This window comes from Pogona vitticeps, chromosome 3 (genome assembly GCF_051106095.1).
Source record: "Pogona vitticeps strain Pit_001003342236 chromosome 3, PviZW2.1, whole genome shotgun sequence".
NCBI lineage: Eukaryota > Metazoa > Chordata > Lepidosauria > Squamata > Agamidae > Pogona > Pogona vitticeps.
The window spans coordinates 265,044,695-265,070,633 of NC_135785.1; the positions used below are offsets into that span (position 1 = coordinate 265,044,695).

The following is a 25,939-nucleotide window of genomic DNA, read 5'->3' on the forward strand; positions in this document are numbered from 1 at the left end:
AAAAAGGCAGACACAAGAACCTGTTTTTGCCCACAGCACTTCCCAGGATTCCAAGAGAAGCATTCCAATTTTATTTTATTTTATTTTATTTTATTTAACTTTTATACCACCTATGGCTCCCAGGGCCTCTCTGGGCAGTTTATAACTAAAAAAACAGATAAACTGTAAGAAAATACAGTAAACACAATGATATTCAAAATCAAAACTAAATGTCAGCTAAACATAAACTAGCAACAAAGTAAAAACTAAAAAACAATCGGATAGTTTAAAGGCAAAAGGGCAGACGTTCGTTAGCAAAATTCCAGTCTTTTACAAGAGGGAAGCCGGAAAGCTGCCGAAGACACAGGGGCAGGGGCATCTTGGAAGACTCAGGGTGGGGTGACATTGACAAATAATATGGAAAATGTCCTGAGACCGGAATAGTCGGATTCACATTATTTTCTCATGCTTCCGTGGTGAACAAGTCAGTGTGAATCAGCCTGGAATTCCACCACCTCCACCATCCATACTTTTCCCCTCCACCTCCGGGGCTTGGACTTTTTAAAAAAATCAAATGCATCTGCATCAGTTCAGGCGGTGTGAGGCACTAGAATCAATGCAATGGGCTCTCCCAGCTTCCTGGTTTAAGATGGGGAGAGAGAAAGCAAAGGACTGCTTGTGGGGGTATCAGTTCCCCTCAACTGAGCACCCCTTTGTCTCCAAATGTGGGTTGTCCCACCCTTTTAAAATATTGGAGCCAGTGCAGGTGTGCTCAGGCAGCTGGAGACAAAAGAGTAGGGGGACTGAGCAAGGGGGGAAATGGAAGAGAGGAGGAAATTGGCAGCCAGCCCTTGTTTGCATTTTAAGGTAGCTCCACTGTTGCCCTGCCTCCTGCAAATCTGGACAGCTACACCAGAGCCACCCTAGCAAGACACTGCGAAGGGTAGATTGGTAATTTCCTCTGCTGTCTCTCTTGACTCCTGTGTTATCTGAGAAAGCAAATTCACCCTGGGAAACCCAGGTTGCTGGGTGTGACTCCACAACAGATCACTCTGCATTTCCCCTGCTACGGAAAGTCATTTCCCCTGCTACACCCTCAAAGATCTGGATTAGGCTCAAGGAAATACAGTACCCTCTCTGTGCCTTTGGAGGCAAAAAAAAAATCTATGGACCTGATGAAGAAATACAGATCAGGTCACCCGGTCAAAGTTGCTCTTTGACTCTCCAGCTTCGTCTCATTAGGGTTTTTTTTTCCCTTGCCCGGAGGACAGGTTTCCAGGGGAACCCGGGTGCTCACGAGTTGACTCGCCAAGGAATCAGGCCCATAAGAGTCATGCAGAAAATGGCAGCTCCTCTGGGGATCTCTTCCCTTGGAGCCTAGGCACATTTTCCAGGATGTGGAGGAACTGTAGGGCTTCCCTGGATGGCCTAGAGCAGGACTAAACTATTTGATCTGGCTCAAACTGGGAAGATAAGTGGGGAGGGGAGAGGAGGGAGGAGAGGGGTTGGGGGCGGTGATGGCAGCCCCCGCCCTCTAACACTGCAGCTTCCAAACGGCCCGGGAGAACCGCTTCAGTTCCTTCTCCCCTCGCTGCCACCTTCTCACCCAGGAGAGGATGAGCCGCCCGGCCACCCGGTTCCCGGTGGCCAGGACCACGGAGCCTGGACCCACCGCCAGCTCCTCGCAGGAGCATGTCTCCCCATCGGCCAACCAGAGGACCGGCTTCCTCCGTTCCTCTTCTGACCAGCCGTCCTGCTTGTAAAGCGTGCGGCTCCTGAGCTCCGGAACCACCTTCAGGTCCCCTTCGACGCCTGACACGAATTTAATGCTCATTTTCAAAGCTGCAGAATAAGAAAACAAGAAGAAAAAGCGGGCTGGGTATAAACGGCGGTGCCACGACAGGGCGTTGGGATTATATGCTTCACTTGCACCTTCTCACAGTTGCCAACATGACCCTGATAGGGCCGAGGACAACCAGGCATCAGCCTTTCACCCTCATCCCTGCCAGTCAGAGAGACGGGAGACTCACCAAAATCCTGGGTGCAAACGTTTTCCAGGAATTCCTTCTCGCCATGTCCAGTATCAAGGCAGGGTGCGCACACCACATCTGTGGGAGCAAAGGGAGACACTCTCTCTCTCTGTGTGTCTCTGTGTGTGTACACTCTGTGTGTGTGTCTGTGTGTGTGTGCATGTGCACGCATGCAGGGGTTGAGCCAGAGCTAGTGGTCAACGGACGGGGCCGGCCTGCCCGCCCACTATCCTCTGCCTTGCTATCACACCGCAACTTTTAAGAATTTCACAATGGAATCCCAATCACCCGGACCCAAATGCGCCCGAACCCTTAAATACTGTACAGGGTCCTGCTTTTTCAGGGTGTGGAACTCCTGGTGAGTGATTTACAGGTTCCTCTGACACCCAATCATTTCCAGACCCAAAGAGTGCAAACCGGTGGTCTTTCTTCCAAAGTAGGCCCTTAAAATTCCTGCACTGTAGCAATGCAGGTCCCGGCTTGCCCTGGACCTTCCCAGTCTATGGCTCTCGGTGGGGGGGGAGAAGCAAGGCAGCCCCCCATCTTGCTCCTGGCTCTGGTTTTCAGGATGACCCTCTGTGCCTGTCACAGGTGAGCTGTGATGCCTCAGTCTCTGCTCGGTACTCACATACTAGGAGTTGGTGTCCTAAGAAGAGAAGCTCTAAACACAAAGGGACACTTTCCTATTTATTAGTCACTTAGACTTATGTCCGTCCGTCCGTCCGTCCGTCCGTCCGTCCATCCATCCCTCTAGCTCTCTTTCCATCCATCCATCCATCCATCCATCCATCCATCCATCCATCCATCCATCCATCCATCCATCCATCCATCCATCCATCCATCCATCCTCTCTCTCAGTCCATCCATCCATTCATCCATCCATAAACTGAAGGCACAGGAGTTGCAAATCTGTTACAAAGCTCAACCAGTTTTGAACCCCTGGAACAGCCAAGGGGCTCCCTAAAGAGTGCCTACAGATTTAGCCAGGAGTGGAGGAAAGAGACTGACTGTTTATGGAGGGAGAAGCACGAGGCGAACCTGTGCCAAACTACAGATCCCAGAGTTTTCTGTCCTTTGTCTTTCGGTACACAACCCACCCTTTCTCACCACCTGGATTCCTTTCCTCTCCTCTCGCTGGGCCAGTTGCCCAGGACTTCCTATTAGCTTTGTTACTGTTCAGGGGTGGGGGGGGGGGGGAGAAAGAGTGACTCCTTTACAAACACTGGGGAAAGTCGAAGACAGAAGATGGCAGCAGAGACAGCATGCCCGTGCAGGAAGCGCATGCCTCCACACGGCCATAATCTGAAGGGGGAGGGGAGAGGGAGCCCAGAAAGCAGGCACTGCAGGGAGAAGCCGCAGAGGACAAAGTTTTCTGAGAGTGAAGAAGTGAGACACGACAGCTTGGGAAGGCTACTTTTGCTGACTACAACACCCAGGATCCCTCAGGCACCAGGATGACCCATCGCCAGGCGGATCGGAGGATCCTGGGAATAGTAGTCCAAACACACACATTTAATTTTTCTCGGCTTCAGAGCAAAACGCCTGCCTTTCCTCCTCCTCACCCCGCTTTCCCTCCCCCCGGCGCTGTTGGGCCTCTGCGGAGCGGGCCCCCTTTCCCGGGCACTCACCTTCCCGAAGGAGCTGCGTCTTTTCCTCTGGGCTGACCGGAGGGATGCACAGCTCGTTGCCTCGAGGGAACCGGCTGCAGTTCAGCATCTCCGGCCAGGGGAAGCCGAAGGCGGCCATGACGGGGGCGCAGCCGTCCCGGACGGCCCGGCACAGAGAGTGGCAGGGCAGGATGGGCTCGTGGTCCAGCTCGCTGATGCAGACGGGCGCAAAGAGGGAGCAGAGGAACTTCTTGGTGTCCCGGTGGCACTGCTTGGCCAGGAGGGGCACCCAGGAGGCCGCCTGCTGCAGCACCTCCTTCATGGTGTCGTGGCCCAGGAGGTTGGGCAGCCGCATCTCCCCGTAGCCCACGCCGTGGCACAGGCTCAGGCTGCTCGGCAGGGGCTTGCAGGTGCTGCGCCGGGAGGTCAGCGGGACCAGGTGGTGGGGGAAGCGCGAGGACCGGGAGAAGGAGCAGCTCCAGGCAGCCACCAGGAGCGCAAGGGATCCCCGAACATCCATGGTTGGACCTGGAGGAGGAGGAGGAGGAGGAGGAGAAAGGCAGACACGCAGGCGCAAGGTGGGCCGGGGATCTTTGCAAAGTTAAGCCATGCATGCCAGGGAGGCCTGGACCCTTCCTCAACCTTGGCACAGCCTTTCCCAACTCGGTGCCACCCTCAAAGTGCTTGGTGAGGCCCGGGGTCACAAGTTACCTGCACGGACAGCAGGCGTGTTGCCTGGGGAAGGACAAGGGCACCGGGCGGGGCGCGAGGAAGGCACAAACCAAACACCTCCCCCAGCTAAGCCAGGCATCAAAGAGGCCCCAATCGTGGCATGAGGCCTCCCTTGTCTTGATTTTCCCCCCCCTCCTCCCTTTGTGCAGGCGTGGCATAGAGACTCCTCTTGCAATCTGAGGCCTTAAGCTGTCTTTTACCTTGACTGCAACATAAATCTGCCCTGGATGCCAGGAGTTTTTTGTGGGTGGGTGGTGGAAAAATGTCGGTGATGGGTGGCTCTCCTGTTTTTGCCCAAACTGTTTTGGGCCCATTTTCCTGTGAACCCTTTCTTTCTAAACTCAGGAGCAGCTCTGATTCCAACCCCCCCACACACACACCCTTTTGGCTTTACCGGCTGCCACGTTCTGGCCAGCTACTTCTCCTCCTCCTCCTCTGCCTTTACTGTTTCTCTGGTTACATCAACTCTTTCATTTAATTAACTATTTAACTAGCTGAGGGACTTCCTGTATCGGCAGGGGATGGACTAGATGACCCCTGAGGGACCTGTTCCTGCTCAACCATCCTGATTTTGTAACTCTATGCAGAGGTGCCAGAATGAGGATTTGGCAGCCAGTCCCCTTTGCAGAAGGGTGACCTCCATGGTCAACAGCCAAGGCAGTGGGGCAGAACCAGTTGCATCTGACCTGAGAGAGGTTGGGGGTGGAGGTGGCCTGGGTGAGGGCAAGCTAGCAAATAAGCACCAGAGAGGCTGGTCCAGCGACAGGACAACACAGACCGTCTTGCTTGGCAGTGATTCTTGATCAGCAAAGAAAGGTCCCAGTCTCCAAGGAGCTTACAAAAAAAAAAGGATTTCCCCAGGAAGCCAATGTAGAGGCAGAACTAGGGAGCCGGTGATGGGAGTTTTAATACCTTGCATGCTGCCTGGATCAGGTTTGGCTGGGTGGGACCTTTATGGGCTGGAGTGACTGTCCATCTATCCAGCAATAACTATACAGTTCCTTCCCTGCCTCTGAATTCAAAGGGAGGCTTGACTCTGCTCAGATCTTTCCCCCCTTTTAAACTCTGTTGTTGAAAGCAGTCATGTCTGTCAGCTTGCTGTCCAATGTGTTCAACTGTAAGTGATTCAACATTTTATTCTTTCTCCTCAAAGTGAGTTACCGAGGGTAAGAGCCCGTTGATAAGCGAGGGGTAAACTCTCTGGGAAACTTGAAGCTATTCTCTTCTGTGATTTCCTGCACTTCTGCCACACAGGTAGAGGAATTTAATCAAACAACTCAAAACTGGGCAACCGCCAGGGCCTGGGGGAGCAGGAACAGTGGCCTCTCCTACCATCCTACTTTTTGGCCCAGCCTGTTCCCTCTCAGCTGAGGTGTGGTCCCCCAGCAACACCTGGGAGGGAAACACACTGTCCTAGGAACAGGAGACCCTTGCAAGCCCTCTCCGCCATAACGAAATGGTCGTGAGGGCAGCTTGTCCCAGAATGGCCATTAAGAGCCAGTAGCTGTGCAAAGCAACCCGCTCCGTCTCCTTAGTTGTGGTGCCTGTTGGGTTGTGGGTTTTTTGGTTTCTTTTCCTTACAATGCAATGCAGCCATGCACGTATGTACCTTTTTCTTTAATTGCCTGGCTCCTTCTTTTTCCCACCATGTCTCAAGTTATTACAGTAATAGATACACCTGTTCTTTCTTTCTTTCTTTCTTTCTTTGGATATAAGGGAAAGCCTTACCTTTTCATCAGATGCGAGTAGATGGCAGAAGCAGTTGCTGTGTCTGCTGCTATCTCACCTTTTACCTGAATTCGTCTTGCTTTACCTTTGTTTTTCTCCTGAAGCTAAGACATTTTGTTCTGTTTTACCAGCAACCTCTTTTTTGGTACGTATTGTTTTTTGTCTTGTATGTTTAGTAATATTTATGTTACATTTTTACATACAAGCTCTTGGTTTTCTTTTATTAAGCCAAGCATAGCAAATGGATGGTTTTACGTCTGTTTGATATTTTTATAGTAGATGTATATTGGGTTACTTCTTTATAGTATATTGTTTGTTTGCTGACTTCTTTTTCGTTCACCTTCAGTTGCTCCCTGAGTATTCTACATGGCTGTGGATACTCTGGTGGTCCTTTCTTTTTGAGCCAACAACTCTCTGCATTTATCTGAAATATCTTTAATAGTAAATAATCCAAATAGTGGCCGGATGGGATCCGGCTTTGGCGGGGGGGGGGCTGTTCTGACACCCGTTTTCTCCGACCCCACCGCCAGGGAGGAACGGAGGGGCAGGAGAAAGGGGCCAAGAGGGGATTTGGGGGGGCACCTTTGCCCTGGGGAGAGCCCCCCCCACGCCTCCCGACTAGTAAAGTTGCGCTGGGTGGTGACCCAAGTTCCAGAATTCACACGCACCCAGGCGTCCCGCCTCGTCCCCCGCCAGCCCTCCTCGCCGGAGCCCCCGCCGCCCGGCCAGCATTACCTGGAAGCGAGTCGAGTCGAGGCGATCCCCTCCCTGGGTCGAAGCAGCTCCGGGCGGGGGGGGGGGCGAGCAGGCGGGCTCAGCTTCCTTCCCCGGCTTGCTTTTATGGGCAGGATACCGGGATTGGGGGGGGGGGGGGCGGCGACTCTGGACACCTGGCCGAAATCCCACCTCCGGCCTTCCCAGAGCCGTCCCGGGTGGTCCTGAGTCACCCCCGCCCCGCCCCAGAGGCCCTCCCGGCTTTGGAGCAGAGGGGGGCCGCCCCCCACCTTCCACGCCCCCCTCCCCAGGAGGAGCAGCTGATGCGCAGCCCAGGGGGAAGGCGCCCCCCCAAACCAGCGGGGGGGGATCAGGGAAGCGGGGAGGGGGCCTTCCGTCGCCTCTTTGCTTGCGTTTGGAGCATCTCTCCGGATCCGGCCCCTTCCCCGCCACCAAAGGCATTTTCCCAAGCTCTGCCCGAAGGCCTCCTCCTCTCCGCCTGGCTTAAGCGCGGCCAGGATCCGAGCCGAAAACCAGGGCCCCTCCTTGCGCGGCGCCTTCCCCAAACTTTTTCGGGGCGTCTAACGGAGAGCTCCTCCGACCCATCCCGTTTGGAACAAAAGTCCGTTTGAACTGTAGCCGCTGATTTAAGGTGTGCAACATATTGGCCACAATGTTGCCGCGTGTTTGCAGCGGGCATTACCGAGGGTGTCCGTTGCACAACCGGTTGTGTGACTGAAGGTGCGACCAGTTGCACAATGGGGGGGGGAATACCAAGTGCAGGATGGACCCCCCAAGGAACAGGTCGCCTCTGTTGCGTGAATGAAATTCGGCTGCCAGCCACTTTGGGCTCCCGTTCCAGAGCGGAAAGCAGGACAGAAATCAAGTCGCGGCTCTCGGCAGGGGCGCCAACCGGCCCTCTCTCGTTGGGTTTCCATTCCGCCGTGGTTAGCTCAGCTGTGAATGAGACTGATTGATCCGGGTCCCTAGAGCAAGGGCTCCTCTGCCTTTCTCTGCACCCTTCGTTTGTTTGTCCCGGAGCCAAGGGAGAAAAGGACCCTCCGCTGAGCCGTTCCTAGAAGCCTTTACTGGATCACGGAAAAGCGTGCTAGCAATTTTCGTTAAGTCGTGCCCGACCCTTCGTGACCCCCATGGACCAGAGCAGGGACCTCAGAAGCTGTAGGTGGAATGGACCTCCAGAGGGTTTTGCAGGCACATTTCTGTACCCCAACCTGCACGGGCAGCCGATAGTCACCAAACATCCTCTCATGCTTTAAACCAAAGGTTTCATCTCACAACCCCTGCCTCCACTGACACTGTGGAGATGATGACATGGATAACTACCCAATGGGGCTGTCGTAAATATCAGAGGGTGTGTGTGTGTGTGTGTGTGTGTGTGTGTGTGTGTGTGTGTGTGTGTGTGTGTGTGTTAGATATGCTGTCAGGTGGGAGCCAACTATGGTGGCTCTAACAGGACTTTCAAGGGCAGTGAAGTATTTAAAGGGTGGGTTTGCCATTACCCAACCTTTCAGAGCTTCCATGGCCGAGTGGGGATTTGAACCCAGGCCTCCTGCGTCCTAGCCCATCACTCTGTCTGCTACACCACACTGGGTAATTGTGTGAAATCTTAGGGTGCTCTACAGGGACCCCATAAAGACAAAGCCGTCTGAAGGGCTAGGAGATTGTTGTGATCACACACCTTGGCCCAGTAGGACTCTAATACCCTTTGGGCAGAGGCAGGACAGCGGAGGGTCAAGGCAGGGTCAGGGAGACAACCTGATTCCCAGTCTGCTCAATGTCCCAAGGCCAGTTGGAGTTCCCTCGTCCAGAGTCGACCACCACCACAGGGGTGAGTTTCCCCAGCAGGGTTTCAAGGCGCCTTAGAAACTGACCAGAACATCCCCAGAATGTCCGCTTGCCACTGCTGGGTGTCTCTGAGACCTTTCCAGAGGCTTCGCCACCGGAGGCTGTTGGAAAAAGTCAACAGCAAGTCGTGCAGCCTCTTCTAAACACTCGTTCTTTTATTGCGGAGAAGCCAGAAACAGGGGATCCTCAAAGAAAAAGAGAAACCAGAAATGGGGAGCTGGAATACCAAATCGTAAATAAGCAAGCACATCATTCAGACAAATGGCATATAAAATGTGAGAAACAACCAATCCAAGTTGAGTCTCCAAGAACAAGTGGCCCTCAACTAAAAACAAAGGGCCATTAATTGAATGCTAATGGTTGTTGTGGGTTTTTCGGGCTCTTAGGCTGTGTTTTGAAGGTTGTTCTTCCTAACGTTTCGCCAGTCTCTGTGGCCATGGGCATCTTCAGAGGACAGCAACCTGTGCTCTGAATGCTAATTAATGATAAGTTAACATGCGAAGTGAAAAGAAGAAGAGGCATGGTCAAATCTAATTTTTTTAAAGATATACGGAATTCATAAGAACATGTCTTTTCGGGGAGGAAAGGCCAAAGGCTAGTAAAAGAATCCATGTATTTTTGGAGAGCTACGGGGTGAAAAGGGACATCAATTGATATTACTGGTCCCCTAGTTGCAAGGCTGAAGGTGGTGGCCCGGGTGGGGAAAGCCCAAGGTGCATTGTGTGTTGTCACCTTTGAGTTTGTATTTTAGTTTTAATGTTGTAAAAATATCAAATAAAGGCCAGGAAGGATGCTTCTTGCGATCCCCATCTTCATAAGTTAAATTGCATAAGTTGTGAATGTGAAGAGCTGCCACCCAGTTCCTGCCACACACTCAAGGGCACAACAAACCCAGAGAAAGGGACCTGGCTATGGGCATCTCATTAGGCAGCAGGAATTCACCAGGGCAACTGAGGCCTTTGCTAGCAGGATCCTGGCCAGGGAGGGCCAACGAACAGACCAAGATTTCTACAGAGGCAGTCCAGTGAACAACCTGGTGAGGATGACTATGGACTCGTTAGATGCATCTGAGCACAGTATTTTTGATTTTGTACTGTTTGTGATTTTCCGGCCCTTTCCCTTTGCTTCTGTGGGAATCAATGTGTTAGCCACGTTGGGCTGGGAGAGGTTCAGAGAGCGGCAATCCAGATGCTTCCAGGGAGAGAAGCTGTGTTAGGTGCAGGAACACCAGGTGCAGGAACACCTGCACAAACATTTTATCTACACAAAAAAAAGGCTCATTTTTAAGGTGCAACAAAGGCTCTTCCACAACCTATAAAAAGGAGCTTTTCCAAGCTCTGTCCATGGCCATCAGTTGCCTCGGAGAGTTACAGGTAAATGCATCTGCACAGCTCCAAATCACCACTGTAAGCCTGCAAAAGGCTTCTGTCATAATGGCCGTGCCCGTCGTTAAGGCAGGTGCCACAAGGCTGTTTGCTGCTGCTTTCGTGGCCCAAACGGGAGTCCTTGGGTCTGATACAAGCTCTGGTTTTATCCTAGTCCTCCTTATTGATTGCCCCAAAGGATGGAGCGATCAGTGTTGGTCCGCTTGGGCAAGGCTCTAGCTGGCGTCCCGAGAAGGAATCACGGAGTGGAAATGAAAGCCAAACCGAACGGGAACTTGGCTGAACTCGTTTATCGGACAGAGCAAGCTAGGGAGGGAAATGGAGCGAAATTCAACTGAGACGCAAGGAGAAGACGGCTGATAAAATCAATGCTCCAGGTGGACTCCCAGCCACAAGTGGACCACGATGGGGGGGGGGGACACCAGGGCTCAGTTCCCTCTCTGGGGGGATGTGGGGAGGGGGAGGAGACGTGGCCCTTTGTCCCAGGCGGGCTGCCCTTCCAGAAGATTAGGGCAGGGCTGACCGGCAACTGCTGCTCCAAGGGAAGGTGTGGTTTGCAGGAAAGGAAACCCCCCCCCCCAAATAAACCAGTTGACTGGAGCAAGTCCCATATGGGGAAAGGAAGCTGCCCTCTCTGGGGCTATAACGGGGGTGGGGGGTGGGGAGCAGAATGACTAAGGTGAGTGTGATACACAGAAATCTGCTCTTCTGCATGGGGTGGAAAAACGGGAGGCAAGCAGTCCTAGTGTGCAACCGCGGGGACTGAAAGCGAGACCAGGGGAACGTTAATGTGGGTGGGTGGGTGGGGGAAATACTGACACCATCAGTGCAAAATCGGCAGCGTTAAAGGGGTACAAATGTTCCTTCTGAAAAAGCTCCCAGGGTCATCCACCGAAGAGTAACCCTGGGAGATTCAGGACAGATTCATGGACATTCTTCTCCCAGTGCGTTGTCAAACGCTGGAGAAGATGATGGCCACCAGCTTGGACAGGTTGAAAAGGGGATTTGACAGATTCCTAGAGGAGGGGGCTATCCACGGCTACTGGCCGCAGTAAGAGGCAACAAGAGAGGAAAGGAAGACCGTGTGTGCCTGCCAGCCCTTTATCAGCAGAGGATTCTGAGGGCTATGAGCTGATGGGCTGGGCGGGAAAGCCCATCCTTCACCCACCCCCTCACTCCAACCCCACCTCGTTGCCTCTTTGGCCTCCACAAGAGAAGGACAAGAAAGGGTCAGGAGGAGATGTCACCTGGACTGTGTGATATTTTCCCTCCATCATTTAGGGAGCCCAGACATCCCATAATTGTACAAATCGCTCAAATCTTACAAAATCTGTTCCTGGCCGGGTCAACCGCAAAGGCTCAAAAAGTGTGCAAAAGCACAAAACACCACACACTGGTTTGGGAGAAGAGTCAACTTTCATGAGGATCCAGGTCTCCTCAGATGCCACAACAGTACATTAGCTTTCACCTGGACGAGCCCACAGGGATGGCCTGAGGAGGGAAGCCTGGGGATTTCTATGGCCGGGGACATTCTCCAGGGATGGAGGGAGTAAAGAGGGCTTGCTGTCTTCAGACAGTGAAGGCCGAGGGCAGGCCAGCGGAGAGAGAATGCCCTGGGCCGAGTGGATTATTAACCCTGCAAACCCGTTTGTGCGGATAAGAACACCTTCCTGGCTTTAGGTAAGCCAATTAACACATGCTAATACTGTACACCCGAAACCCTTATCACCTCTAGTGATAAAGGGAAGTTTCTATGCTTCAGCCATTCCCCTGCTCAGCCCCTTCTTAGGCAGACAGAAAGAGAGAGGGAGGGAAAGGATGATGGGGGTGGGTGGGAGAGACCAGATGTTGGTGTCACCAACACACACAGATAATCCCCAAAGGTCATGCCAGATGTCTGTGCTGGGTCTGGTTCTTAAAGGTGAGATCCAGAGGTGGAATATGAAACCTATACGTACTGTACTCCTGACCTGGTTTTGCAGTCTGCATTTTGGAACTCCCTTTTAAGAAGCAGAGCTAGCATGAACATCTGCCATTAATGAGGGGGGGGAAAAACCACACGTATCAAACCTGTGTTGGCAGCCTGTATTTTGGAACTTTTAAGAAATAGACCTGGCATGGACATCTGGCAAGACCTTCGGGATATTCATGTTTTTTACCCCTGCGGTATCCGCCCTGTATTGGCGCACAGCCTGATAAAGATGAGTATAGGCCGGAAGCTAGCATTTTGTTTTATTTTATTGGTTGTTCTAACAAAGGTATCATCCACCCTTGCTTTTGTGGAGTGTGTTTTCACTTAGCCCAAAGGCCAGGGGAAGCAATAGAGCCCTAGAGTGCAAAGTGTAAAACATGACTATCAGATCATATGGCAACCCAGAGCCAAAGGGGGAAAAAAATCTCAGACTGTGGCTGCCAGACAAGGGCCGCCAGTCAGGGAATGGTGGAGGCGGGCGTCAGATTTGGAAGCCACCTCACACACAGAAGCCCCAGTTCTTTTTTGCACAGTAACCCCCCCCCCCCAAGATTTCAGCTCGCAGCCTGAGACTTGGCAACCCAGGTCATGTGTGGAGGAATACAGGATTGTTCCAAACAGCCCAGACCTCATTTGGAGGGCCATCGCAGCCCCTGCTTGGCCCAGAAGCTGCGCGCTTCTCAGCTGAATATCTGCTGCGTATCTCAATACTGTGAATAAATGCTTTGTCAACGTCTTCTTGCATGGAAGTGTGTTTCTAGAGAACACAGAGCGGGGAGGTCTAGCGAACAACGTCCACCCTTATAGAGATGGGAGAGACTGATTCTACACCACGGGCATCTCTCCTTCCACGGCCATGACAATAATTTGGCCCATTTCTTCCACAAAGAAAGTAACACATATCAACAAACTTCTGAAGCAGCACAAGGCCTCCTATGTGCTGTACCAATATCTGTGTAAATTAGCAACGCAGTATGATTTGGGCTTAGTTGTGTTTGACATAAATGGCCTGGTGGTGCATAACCATAAATTATTAGGGAAAATATGACATTTTCCAGGAGCTGGGAGGCTGATGGCAAGTCCCACCTGGGGGATCAATGGTTCCAGTGCAAAACCAGGAACGGGTTTGAGCCGATCATTGGCTTCAAGGGAATCACACGCCAGTGGAAAGGCTCGGATGCTGCAGGAGGCAGCAGGGGTGGTGGGGACTGGGAAGCCGTAGGGCGAAAGAGCAGGAGGGCCCCACGGGCTGCTTGGGGAGCCAAGTCAACCCACGTGTGGACTGTTCGCCTCGGGACATCCTGGGACATGCAAGGAGAAGTGTGCCCCTATGGCTGGACTCAAATACTGGGGTGGCCCATTCAAAAGGGTGCAAATCATCATCATCATCATCATCAACCGAAATCTCTGCAGGACTGGGAGCACCACCCAAAGGGGTGGGTGGGGGTGGATCAGACAGGAAAGGCTGAGAGCTCCTCGCGGGCAGGGACCTGCCCAGGCTTCCTTCCATTGTTGTGTTCTCTTCCAAATTTCCGTGTACCGACTGATCTTTCCCTTCATGTTGCCTGTCAATGGGTGCAAGAGGCCTCCTCATCCAGGAGCCAGTGTTGTTGTAGCCTTCCCGTTATCAGCTTTTAATACAGTATTAAAGAGCGGAGAGCGGAGTCTCATGACAGTCACACATGCACTGGTAACATCTCGTATAGTTTACTGCAATGCGCTCTACGTGGGGCTGCCTTTGAAGACGGTCCGGCGACTGCAACTGGTCCAGAATCGAGCGGCGCGGCTGGTGAGTGGTGGAGCTGCTAGGGGACACATCAAGCCAATTCTGTTTAAGTTGCATTGGCTACCCGTTGCTGCCTGGGCCCAATTCAATGTGCTTGTTTTGACATATAAAGCCCTAAACGGCTTGGGCCCTGGATACCTCCTTCCATATGAACCTACCTGGCAGTTAAGATCTAGCCAGGGGGCCCTTTTGAAAGAGCCATCCCTCAAGGAGGTAAGAGGGATGGCTTGTAAAGAAAGGGCCTTTTTGGCAGCTGCCCTCCCCCCAGACTATGGAATGCCCTCCCGACTGAGATTCGTCTGTCGCCGACGCTGATGGCATTTCAGCGCCCGGTCAAAACCTTCCTGTTCCAGAAGGCTTTTAATTGGAATAAGATCAACGATGGATCCTGGTGGCAATTTTTAGATTGTATTTTAATTGTGTTTTAATCATTTTATCTTTTACTGTATTGAATTTTAATTGTTGTAAGCCGCCCAGAGACCTCTGGGTAATGTCATCAGAGGGTGTGGGGCATCGTGTCACCAGTACGCTGATGACACACAGGTCTACATCTCCTTTACTCCAACTTCAGTGGATGCCGTCCAGTCCCTCCAGCGCTGCCTGGACACCGTACTGGAATGGATGCAGTCAAATGGATTGAGGCTGAACCTGGACAAGACGGAGGTCTTGAGGGTGGGTGGACCTCCCATCAGTGGCATAGGTGACTCCCTCCCTTTTGGAGGGACGACCCTTGCCACAAAGAGTGAGGTCCGCAGCTTGGGGATACATCTGGACCTGGTGCTTACCATGGAAACCCAGGTGGGGTCCGTGGTCCGCTGTGTCTATTTTCATCTATGGTGGATTGCCCAGCTGCGGCCATATCTTGATCGGGGGGCCCTCACTACTCTAGTCCACGCGCTCGTAATCTCGAGACTAGACCATTGTAACGCACTCTACGTGGGGCTGCCTTTGAGGCTGATACGGAAACTCCAGATGGTCCAGAATGCAGCAGCCAGGCTTATTAGTGGGGTGAGAAAACACCAACATATCTCCCCCACTCTGGTTGCACTGCACCGATTACCTATTCGTTTCCGCATTGACTTCAAAGTATTGATTACATATAAAGCCCTAAACGGTTTGGGACCTCAGTATTTGGCAGATCGCCTCCTCCCACCCAGATCTACCCGAGTCCCCCGACATAGCCAGCAGGGACGGCTGAGGGGACTGACGCCGAGGGAGGCCCGGAAGGAGAAAACAAGAAACCGGGCCTTCTTGGCGGTGGCCCCTCGGCTGTGGAACACCCTCCCTACTGAAATCCGGCTGGCACCCTCGCTGGGGGTTTTCAAAAGCCAATTAAAAACTTGGTTGTCTAAACAGGCCTACCCCCCAGTCACCTAAGTTCTTTTCTTTCCTTTTTTCTTTTTCTTTTTTTTGTATGCCACCATCTTGGAAACCTTTTGTTTAGAACTAATTAGTATAAATGCATTTTATATGTTTTTTAACTTGTTTTTAACTGAGTAGACGTTGTCTAGAGGGGCGGGGTAAAAATCGAATAAATAAATAACATAAATAAATAAAATATTGCCTTTCATTGTTGGAAGCCGCCTTGGGTCCTTGTCAAGGAGAAAGGCGGGGTAAAAACCTTGTAAATAAATAAATGCACTCCTTTGTACGGAAGGCACAAGAGCCGAGCAACCCTTCCCCTGGGGGGGGGGAGATACTTTCTCGCTCGGTCTCGACCCCCCGCCGGCACGATAGACTTTTTTCCTTGGCGCTCCACGGCGGGAAAGCGAAGTCGGGCCTACAGCGCATGCGCGGCCGTGACTCCCACTCTCGACTCCCCGGGCCGAACCCACAGGGATCACATGACCGGGAGAGCCGCGAAGGAGAGAGAGGGGGGCGGGGGAGGGAGAGCGAGATTCCTCCACCTCGACTACGCACGCGCCACTCCCGGGAAAGGGGAATCTGATTGGCCGGGGGCTTCCGCGCGTGACCCGAAAATGGGCGCTCTCCCTGTCGGGGGAAGCTCCTCCTCCTCCTCCTCCCGATCGCTTCTTTCTTTCCTTGGCGGGCGCGCGGCCGGGAGTCACGTGGGCGGTCCCCGCGCCGAATCCCCGGATGTTGCAGGAGGCGCGGGTCACGTGCCCGGAAGAAGGCTCCGAGGGAGGAAGGGAGCCCACCGCCCGCCGAGGGGAGGGGCCGCCGGTCCGCCAGTCGGGCCGCCGCCTCCGCCTCTTCGCCGCCTTCGCCATGGGCTGCTGCTACAGCAGCGAGAACGAAGCCTCGGACCAGGTGGGCGCCCGGGAGTGGGCGTGGGGGGTCAGGGGTCGGAGGGGGCCTGGCTCCCGGAGGGGGGACGAGGAGGGGGGAGCGGCCCGGTCCGGCCTGGCCTGGCCTCCCTCTCTCCTCCCCCCCCCCGGGCAGCGCCTCCGGGAAGGAAACAAGGGGGGGTGGCCCTCCGTGCATTTCTCCCCAGGGACTACAACGCCCACCATCCCCATGGCACGGGCCGGGTGTCCTGGGCGTTGTCGTCCGCAGAGAGTGGTGGGTGGGTGGCCGGAGCGGCTGCCCTTTTGCTTGGGGAGGGGGGGGGGCTCTCTTCCCGCCCCCCCTTAGGAGGCAAACCCCCGCCCAGCCCCTGGGGGAGCCTGGGCCTTGTAGTCGCCAGGGGGGCCTCTGCCCCTCCCCGCTCGGACCCCTTGCCAGGGAGGGAGGGCAAGCTGGGTCTCCCCCGAGGGAGGGTGTCCTTGTCGAGGCGCTTTCTCGCTCCCTAAGCGGCGGAGAGTTGCCTTCGTGAGGACCGACCTACACGTGTAGGGAAGGAGGAAGCGGGCCGAGGGCGAGCGCCGGCCTCGGGTCGTCCTTCTGTTCCACCGGGACTCCCAACCAGGCGACAGGAAGCCAGATCTCAGCTGAAGGTCAGGAAAAAAACTTCCTAACTGTTAGAGCAGCACGACAAGGGACCTCGAAGGGAGGTGAGGAACAGGGCTCTGAGGCTGGCAGCCTTCAAGAGAAAAAACGGGGGGGGGCTTATCTGACGGATTTATGTGGATTTGCAATCTGGCTTTAGGGGCAGAGGGTTGGACTGGATGGCCTTGGAGGCCCCTTCGAACTCCGCGATTCTCCGCTATCTTGTGCTTTCGCCCTTGCCTTTGACAGCTTGTTTGCCTGCCCACTGGCCTCGCCCTGGCTCTTTTCCTTCCTCTTTTTCCCCACTCTTGGGGCCTTCGCTCCCCGGAGAGGGGAAGCTGCTCTTTCCCTTCTTGCTCCCCTTGCTTGGAAAGGAGCGAGTCTGCAAAGTGGAGGGCTTTGGCTTTCGGGGGGGGGGGAGGAGAGGCAAGGAGGGGCTCAAGTGAAAGGAAGCCAGATTTCGGTTGAATATCAGGAAAAGCTTCCTCGCTGTTGGAGAAGTACGACAGTGGAACCCGTGACCTCAAGGGGAGTGGGTGAGCGCTCCAACCCTGGAGGCCTTCAAGAAAAAGATAATCGCCCGGCAGATCTGCTTTGGATGGTATTTGCGCCGTGAGCACAGGGGATTGGACTGGATGGCCTTGTAGGCCCCTTCCAACTTCCCTTTTCTCTGATTTCTCTGATTCTATGACCTGTAGATGGGGGTGGGTGAGTGCCACACTTGCCCAGTCCCCGTTGCTGGGGGGGGAGGTTTAGCCCATTGCCTCTTAAAGCCTCAGAGCAGCCCCTTTCTCTCCTGTGCAGCTGGTCATGCTTTTACTGGAATCCCCTCCCAGAGGAGCAGTACTTTTGATGGGTGCACACCTCCCTTAGATGGGAATGGTTTTGTTTTGGAAACCAGCGCTTGCATTTAGCAATTGATTTTCATTTCCAAGAGGTCTTCTGATTTGTTCAGCTGCTGCTTCTTCCTCTTATCTGGTGAAATCGAGGCTGAGAAAAATGGCATGCCTGTTGGCAAAAGAAAGGCCACTTCCCTCTGTTGCTTGGACTTGGGTTGTAGTTTAGAATCTGTAAATAAATGGCTTGGCAACTGAAATAACAAGGTAGGGTTGCCGTGATGCGGATCTGCAGCCCAGGGGCTTTGGTTCTGCAGGCGGGCGGGTGGGTGTGGCTGAAGGAGCGCCCGCTCAGCTGATTCCTTGCAGGCTTTGCCTTTGTGTGCAAACAAACTCAGGCAGAGGCCAGGAGTCTCTTTCTCTCCCCCCCCCCCCCAGCTTCCTGTTTCTGTCAGGACAGGACACGTGATGATGCCTCCTCCAGGAGGCAGCAGGAGGCGTCTGGCCTCCTCCTCCTCCTCCTCCTCCTCCTCTGTGTTTGGTGTTCCCTTCTGCCTAAAGCACAACTTCCTGAATTCAGGCAGTACGAAAGGGCCCAGCTTTCCTTACCGCCGGTCCCAGTGGCCTTGCCCGGCGGTGGTCTCTTGCATTCCGAGGAGCCCTCAGAGAGTTGTTAGAGACCAGCCCCAGGGCATCCAGCCACGGCAGAAGTTACTCAGCAGGTTTGGACTTGTCTGCTGGTTCACATTGACTGGGAGTGCCTCTGGTTGGTACCTCCACGTCCAACTGTGGTTTTTTCCGGGGGTGTGTGTGTGTTATCTCCTGCTCTTGGTCGCCATCCCTGCTAAAAGGCAACTCGGGGAGCTCAGTCGGGCTGTGCGGCCGGCATTGATTCTGAATGGGAAGCAAAAAGTGAGGTCAGAGGCCTCCGTGTGTTACCTTCCGGCGACCGGCTCTCAGTACAAAGATTGTAATCCAAAGACAGTCGGAAACTAAATTTAGTTTCATTCCCAGTTACAGCAGACCCATTTATGAACCTCCGAGACAAAAAGGAACTTCTCTGTTAATGCTCACATAAACCCCATCGGTTTCAACAGGTTTGCTCTTGTTAGGGCTATAATCTGATGTAGCCAAAGTCATGGAAGCTTATAGGTCTCCTGGTGAGTTGCTTCCAGCCACTGACTCTGCCTAGGGGAGAGAGGGCATGGGTTTTGGAATGGCTTCTGTTGATTCATCCTCTGCCTGAGGGATTGTTTGCTTTGTCCATGGGAAAGGTCTCCCTGCCTTGGGGGGGGGGGGGAGAGAAAGAGAGAGAGAGAGAGAACGCGCGAGAGCCAAGTCGGGCCGCCTGCTTGGCTGGCCCAGCTGTCTCGGGCTGTCAGTCTCTTCCCTTTCCAGCTGCTATTCTGGAAGCCTTGGCAAGGCCCTGTAAAACAGCCTGGCCGTCAAGACTTTAGGTGCCCTAAATGAGTTGGGCGATACCACCCCTAACCACCCCGACCCTGCTGGTTGGCAGTGACGAGGGTGGCAGCTGACGTGTGGAGAGCACCCACATGGGGGGGTGGCAGCTGGATGACCCTGGCATTCTGGCGGCCTTGCCCATAGAAGCGGCTCGCTTTCTAACAAGTCAGGAGACCTCTTCCCTCTCTTTATTATCTGATATCTTAGCAGTGGGATGACATCATCCTCTCGTGTGCCCTCTGTCACACACTTGGCATTGAATTAGGGAGCATCCTATTTAAAGTTCTCTGCATTCTGCGGTTCCTCACACGGCAGATGCAGACCTCCTCAGAGGGAGGTCGGTCATCCTGCTGCTCTGTTTGCACCTTACGGAAACCTCAGCACCGCCGAACCTGGCGATGACTTTTTCCCTTGGCCAGCTGGCTCCTGGTGACCCTTCAGAGTTCGTTGGCATAGCTTGGTCAGAGGTGGGCGTCAGGGTGGCTTTCTTCGGGAAGCACAGGGGTTCTGAGCTGGGGCTGACTTCTTATCAGAAAAGGTAGGAGGTGTCCACCTTCCGAAGTACAGCGATGGCCCTGGTTCAATTGCCCAAAGTTAATTAAGCAAGTAGGAAAGAACAGCCCTCCAGAGGAAGTAATTTTTTTTGCAAAACAAAACCCTTTCTGGGCTGCTTTTCTTCTAGAAAGATGGGCCCCTGGGTGGTGGGCAATGATAAAAACAGCACCTCGGCAGCACAGCAAACTCTGGTTGTGTAGTCTGCCGCTTGCACGTTTCCTTGGCCCCTGAAGGTATGCGCTGAAGAAGGAAACGACCTTTTGCCCAGCGAGCAGGTGTCGGTGTGTGAGGGGCTGTAAAGCTCACGAGGTGGCTCACAGAGAAGCAAGGAGCCTTGAGCTGGCCCTTAAGCCGTTGCTCTTGGCCCCTGGCCGAGTGGCGCTCCCTGCCTCCGGAAGCCAGGCTCCGGAACCTGAGTGCTGGAGGGCACGCCTTGGTGATATTCTGGGCCCCGGGTTGTGCCAGGGCTTGCGTTTGTGGGGCTTCGCCTTAGCCGTGGTTCTCTGCCAAGGGGAGTTGCCCTCTTAGCCAGGGGTAGGACTTTGCCACCCGAGGTCCTGATGGAGCTCTTTTGGCCAGGTGAGGCCGTGACCGCAGGCAGCTTACTGCCAGCTGGTGGGTGACCTGGAAGCGGCATTAGAAACATTCCTTGAAAGAGCGATGTGGGTTCAGGTCCCCCTTCTCTATAGATTGGGGTCATTTTGGAGATTACCCCCCACACACACTTCATGAGAGGGGAGAAAGGCTGGAGGCAGTGCCTGCAAGGGAAGGATTGAGCCCTTGAGTGGGCGCTTACTCCGCAAGGAACCATGAGAGCAGGAATAGGGAAGGTCTCTCGTGAGCACACGCTGGCCACTGGGCTCCCACCGCTGCCCACCTGGCATCCTGACCCCCTCCTCCCCCACAGCTCTTTATACCCGCCAGAATCTAATTCTGGTTTTAAAAAGGCATGAAATTGTTCAGAGGGTCCTCAAAAATAGGGCCAAAGAGGGTCTGCTGTAGCTAGATAAAATGACTCAATGATCCAGAGGGTCCCTTCCAGCTTTGCAGTTCTCTAAGATCTAAGGAGGAGGAAAATGTGGCCGGGGGAGCCACTGTATATGTGTGTCGTCCTGCCCCCCCCCCATCCTGGAGAAAAATGTGGCCCTGATACATTGTTCATACTTGGCACATGAAGGTGCAGTTGGCACGGGGGGAGGGGGGACTTTTGTGACTGAAGGAGGCGAAGGCACAACCTGGGAATTAAAAAACAAACTGGAATTCCCAGGATCCCCCCCCCCCCAGGAATGGCCACTTTCCAAGCTCTGGGAAGGGGCAGAGCACCTCTGCAGACGGCCTTGAGATGAGTTGGGGGCCTGGCCCTCCTATGCATTGTGGCATTTCATGCGGGGGGGGGGGACTCTCCCGTCTCCAGGCCTGTCCAGAAGGAAGGTGGTGTGGTGGCAATGGCCAAGCGGTCTTGGGAGAATGGGTTTGGAAAGGGGGTGGGTGGGGATGCCAGTAGGCGGTGGGGGGGGCGGCTGGTCTTTCAAAGCAGTGGCAGACTTGCAAAATGCCTGAAGCCAAATCCTTCGGCCCGGTACCTGCCCAACGTTTTGGACTCCTGCTTGTTCTGCAGTCTCCGGTCCGGCCGCAGCTGGAGGATCATAGGGGGGGCTGGTCATCCGGCGCCTCTGGAGGGCCCCAGATTCTTGAAGGCTCTTGTAGGGATGGGCTGCTTTGTGACCCCCTGCCAGGGCGCGTATTTTGCAAACCTCTGGCTTGACAGGTCCTCCTTTTTCTTCTTGCTTCCTTGACCCCAGGGGGAAGAGTCGAAGCCCCTGCTGCCCCCTGCCTCCACGCCCCCTAACAAGTCATTAAATGGCACAGAGCCAAGTTGGAGCAGCCCACCGTCAGCCCGGACGGACGAGCAGGCCCTGCTCTCCTCCATCCTTGCCAAAACCGCCATGTAAGTCTTTCGTCTCTCTTATGCAAAGAAAAGGGTGAGGGGGGGGACAGGGGGGGCGAGGGAAGACGTGGCCTAAGCCCCCTCCCCTCCTGAACTGGGATATACTGTGCCTGAGGAATCTCACATGAAGAACCTGCCAAGCTGTCTTATGTGGACCCACGAGAGCTCAAGGGAAATCTGCATTTAGAGCCAGTTCATCTCTGAAGACCTCCGGGTGACACCAACGTCGGTTCTTTCCTTCTTTCCTTTGGACTCCTGTTGGCTAAGAATTCTCCAGCCAGAATTCTGGGAATTTCAGCCCCCAGACATGCACCTGCAACAAACACCCACCCTTGGCTCACCTGGAGAAGGGCCGACCTCTGAGCTGCATGGCCTCCTCCTGCCTGTGCTTCTGTTCATTTTTTTAAAAGGTACGGTAGTGCTTCCTGGGAGTTGTAGTTTTGCTGCTCCTTTGGCTCCATAGAGGGCACCTCCTGAAGAACTGCAACTCCTAGGAAACACTGCAGCAGTTGCCTCTCTTTGTTTTGTACATTAACAACCAGAGGAGGGGATGCAGCCCCAGAGGTGGCCACGGTGCGGGATGTAGGCTCATCTTTCAGTGGAGCAGAATGTAGGGGTGTGTTTATGGGACGAAACCCGCAGAATTCTGCTTGGGGATTTCTCGGGGAATTCTGAGAACTGGAGTCCAAAACCATGAAAGGGCATATTTTTCTCACCATAAGTTTGCCTGGGTTGGGAGTGCATGTTCTGGCCATCTAGGATTGTGTTGCTGGTCAGCAACCTTCTTCTCTCTGCCTGGACTGAATGTGGGAGAACCACTCAGAGGATGGCATTGGGTGGGGTGGGGTGGGAAGGGCAGGAGACGAGAGCCTTCCTAATCCCCAGCCTTTGCTTTTTTGCAGCAACATCATCGATGTTTCAGCTGCTGATCAACAGCAGATGGAGCAGCACGAGTACATGGACCGAGCCAGGCAGTACAGGTGAGCCATGGCCCCAGGGCAGAAGGAAGTCTGAACGTCCCTGGAAGTTTGCAAGGATTTTTTTTTCCCACATTGGGGTGGGGGGGTGGGGCGAACTGGCACACTCAGCCCATTCATGTTGAAGCCCCCTTCAGCCAGAGTGGAGATGGCCCCACTGTGCGTTCATCGCTCCTGAGCTGCCCTCCTAGAACAGGGCTGAGCCGTTTGGAGCCCCACCGCCCAAAGGGCGGTTGAGCCACCACGTCTGCAGCTCCCCTCCCCTCTGGGGCAGCCTGCCCACTTGTCCTTGCTGACTCTCTCTGGCCCTTCTGCCAATCTCCCCCTCCAGCACCCGGCTGGCCATGCTGAGCAATGGCCTGATGCACTGGAAGAAGCTCCCGCCGCTCCCCTCGCTGACCCACCAGCCGCACCAAGTCCTCGCCAGCGACCCCGTGCCCTTCGCCGACTTGCAGCAGGTGGGTGCGCTCCCGGGCGGAGCCCCTCCCCTCCCCAGGCATACACCCCAGCAGGGCCCTGAGCAGTCTAGCCCAACGTGGCTTCCTTCCACGGTGCCCCTCCATCCGTTGCTCTGCGGAGTAGAAAGTAGGGGGCAGCCGGGGCCTTCGTGTGCAGCAGCCTTTGCTCAAGGGACAGGCCCCTTCCCTTCCGACGGCTCATTCAGGCCCCTTGGAACGGGAGGCCACGAGACTGCCAGCTGGGAAGAATCAGGAAGAGGCTGCACGCTCCTTGAGACCCTACAGAGGCAAGGGGAGGGGCTCTGGCGGGATCCCCCGTCACTGCCTTGGTCTTGTCCCCCTCGGTGAGGCATCGATTCGGGGGCCTGAGCAGTGTTCTGGGGAGGCAGCCTTGTGCTGCTGAAGGGTTAGGGGTTAGGGTTGGCCGTAGAGATGCAGGGGGCTGGGCTGGGCGGACCCTCGGGCTGTGACACCTGCCATGCGGGAGGGTGCACAAGAGGGCATGAAGGCTGCTACCCCGGAGTGTGCTGAGGTGGAAGGGGAAGCATTCCCGGAGGCCGGTCAGTGGCTCCTGGCCCAGGGAGTGTGCCTTCCCTCCTGGATCAGAGGGAGGACGCCTCGGTGGATCAGGTCCTGGGGGAAGCCCAGGCAGGAGGGGGGCTGCTGCCCTCCCCATCCTGCTCGGGAGGGGAGGGCGCTTAATCCACCTGAGGTGTGTGGCCGGCCACGGCCAGAACAGAGTGTTGGACTCAAGAAGGCCCTGTGTGGCACACAGGTGTGTGGGGGGGGGCCTGGGTGGAGGTGGCGCTTTGTCGGCTCCTGGCGGGGAGGTTGTTCCTCCAGGTGGCTCATCCTCCTGTCTCTTCCCCCCCACCCCCGGCTCCCTCTCCCAGGTCTCCCGGATAGCTGCGTACGCCTACAGTGCCCTCTCCCAGATCCGAGTGGATGCGAAAGAAGAACTGGTTGTACAGTTTGGGATCCCCTGATGCCAGTCTCCGCTCACCAGTTTTTTGTTCGGTTTTTTTTTGTTATTGTTGTTTCTTTTTGGGTTCTTCCCTTCACTTTTATTTCTTTCCTCTCCACAAAACGGCTTAATCACTGCAGCGGAACTTGTGCAGACCAGAGTCACCGAAGATCCTCCTCCTTGCCACAAAGACAGTAACTTGCGGGTGGCCGGCTGCCGCTTGAGGCCGCTCCTGCCGAGGCATTCTCTGTTTTGCTCTCCGTTCTGCGGGGGGCGGGTGTGCCTGTGCGCCAGCTCGCGCAACCCCAGGGCCGGAGGGGTGGGCGCTGGGGCACGGATGGCGCTGTCTTCGCTCGGCTCCAGAGGAGGGCGGCCTTTGCATCGGGGCCGATCATGGTGGGAGGGGAAGCCGGTGTGCCACATGGTGGGAAGAAGAGGGTGCAGCTGTAGCAGCAGATCCGAAATCCTCACTTTCTTGCCTGGTGAGAGAGGGGTGGCCGGGAGACAGCTGGCCATGGGGGGCGAACGGGACTGCCTGTCACTTCCCACTCTGTTGACCTGAACTGTTCTCCTCTGCTGCCCCCCCACCTTTATGATTTTGTAGGAGGGGGTGAGGGGAAACGGGCACCTTTTTTTCAACAGGCAAGCCACAGAGCAACTGAAAGGCCCTTGATGGCCCCGGCTCTTCCCCGCGTCCGCACCCCCCTTTTGGTGTGTCAACCCTCCACCTCTTTTAATTAGCTCAACTGTCATTTTGTTTTAATCTTTGTTTTGTTTTGGCTAAATTAGATAAAGTTTAAGTACATTCATCCAGCCCACAGGCTACTCCTTACTTGGCAAAACTGGAGCCGAGCGGAGGCTGAAGAGGGGTGTCTGGGCTGCGAGGGACTGGCTCTGAATGGGGGACCCGGCGGGGGGTGTCTCTGCTGCAGGAGGGGGCTAGAGGTGAGCCCTCACCCCCGGGTCTTATTTTAGCTGGCCTCGTCAGCCCACCCAGCCCTTTGAGGGGCACAGGCATTGCTGCGCAACTGGCCCAAGGCCACACAGGGGTCAGGACAGGTAGCCCCACCTGCGGCACGCACACCTTCCCTCCAAGCGGCCTCAGCTTTCCCCTCACCCTAGAAGGCCCACCGTGGTTTTAAACGCCCAGCCCTTCACTCTGCAGTGACCCTCCTGAGCCCTCCATCTCTCTCCAGCCAGAGATGAGTCCAGGGACACCCCCCCCACCTATGGGGCATGTTGGGGGACAGTCTATCCCGGAGGTGGCAGTAGCCCCCCAGCCCCATGACATGCTTGCCTTAGCGGGGGTGGAGCAAGTGGGAACGCAGCCCACGGCCCGGGCTCTGTGTGTGGCATAAGAATGGACGCCGGCCCCTGTCGGAGCTCCAGCCTAAGCCCAGAGATGGGTGCGGTTTGAAGGTCACGCTGCGGGAGAGCCGCCCGAAGGGTCCTGCTTGGGCAACGACTTTAGTTTGAAAGGAGAAACCAGCCAGTGCTGCAGCTGCTGCTGTCGCTACGGAGTGGGTCGGGGGCTGTACGAGGAAGGGAAGACGGGGCCTCCTCCCAGAACACCAGGTCTTCTCTCTTCCAGCTCTGCATGGCCCTTTGGGGGCAGGGGCCTTTTCCCTAGGGCTCCAGGTAGGAGAGGCCGGCAGGTCCTCCCAGGGGCTGGAACTGAAACCTGGCTGGGGCTGTTGCCTGCCTGCCTGCCTGCCTGCCTGCCTGCGACGCGGGGCCCTCCCCACTGAAGGAAGGCTCCTGGGGGCCTCCTGCCGATCTCTACCTCTGAACCTGGCGTTTTTCAAAATCTGTTCCTGCCCTTTGGCCCCAAGGTCTCCAGATAGCAGGGATCCTGCAGGTTTTGCACCACTGAACAGGCCTGGGCCCCCGTCCCGTGGGAGATCTTCATGGAAAGGGTGGTCTCCTTACCTCTAAGGTAGACGACTCTACCACCTGTGAGCGTGGGTGGTGTGCATCCTGACGTGTGACCGGATGCTTTCGCTGAAGGGCCTCTGGGCTCCACCCACATCTTGCTTTAACTTCAAATGTTGA

General features: G+C 55.0%; 2 protein-coding genes across 3 annotated transcripts; one reads left to right on the plus strand and one right to left on the minus strand.

Annotated features, from left to right (window-relative positions):
• Positions 1–68: 68 nt before the first annotated feature.
• LOC110078077 (secreted frizzled-related protein 2) lies at positions 69–7,476 on the minus strand. 2 transcript variants are annotated; one of them, XM_072993375.2, is made up of 4 exons: positions 6,812–7,476; positions 3,638–4,144; positions 2,010–2,087; positions 69–1,821 (listed from the first exon to the last, which is right to left on the minus strand). In XM_072993375.2, exons 2-4 carry the CDS (start codon positions 4,134–4,136, stop codon positions 1,514–1,516), a joined length of 885 nt encoding a protein of 294 aa, XP_072849476.2. In that variant the 5' UTR covers positions 4,137–4,144; positions 6,812–7,476; the 3' UTR covers positions 69–1,513. The 2 variants fall into 2 exon arrangements, with proteins under 2 accessions (XP_072849476.2, XP_020647495.3); XM_020791836.3 differs by lacking the exon at positions 6,812–7,476 and having other exon boundaries at positions 3,638–6,784.
• An 8,359-nt stretch (positions 7,477–15,835) lies between these two features.
• On the plus strand, positions 15,836–24,700 carry LAMTOR1 (late endosomal/lysosomal adaptor, MAPK and MTOR activator 1). Its single transcript, XM_072993374.2, has 5 exons — positions 15,836–16,070; positions 21,343–21,488; positions 22,391–22,468; positions 22,797–22,923; positions 23,817–24,700. The coding sequence occupies exons 1-5, from the start codon at positions 15,897–15,899 to the stop codon at positions 23,907–23,909; spliced, it is 618 nt and encodes a 205-aa protein (XP_072849475.2). The 5' UTR covers positions 15,836–15,896; the 3' UTR covers positions 23,910–24,700.
• Positions 24,701–25,939: the final 1,239 nt, after the last annotated feature.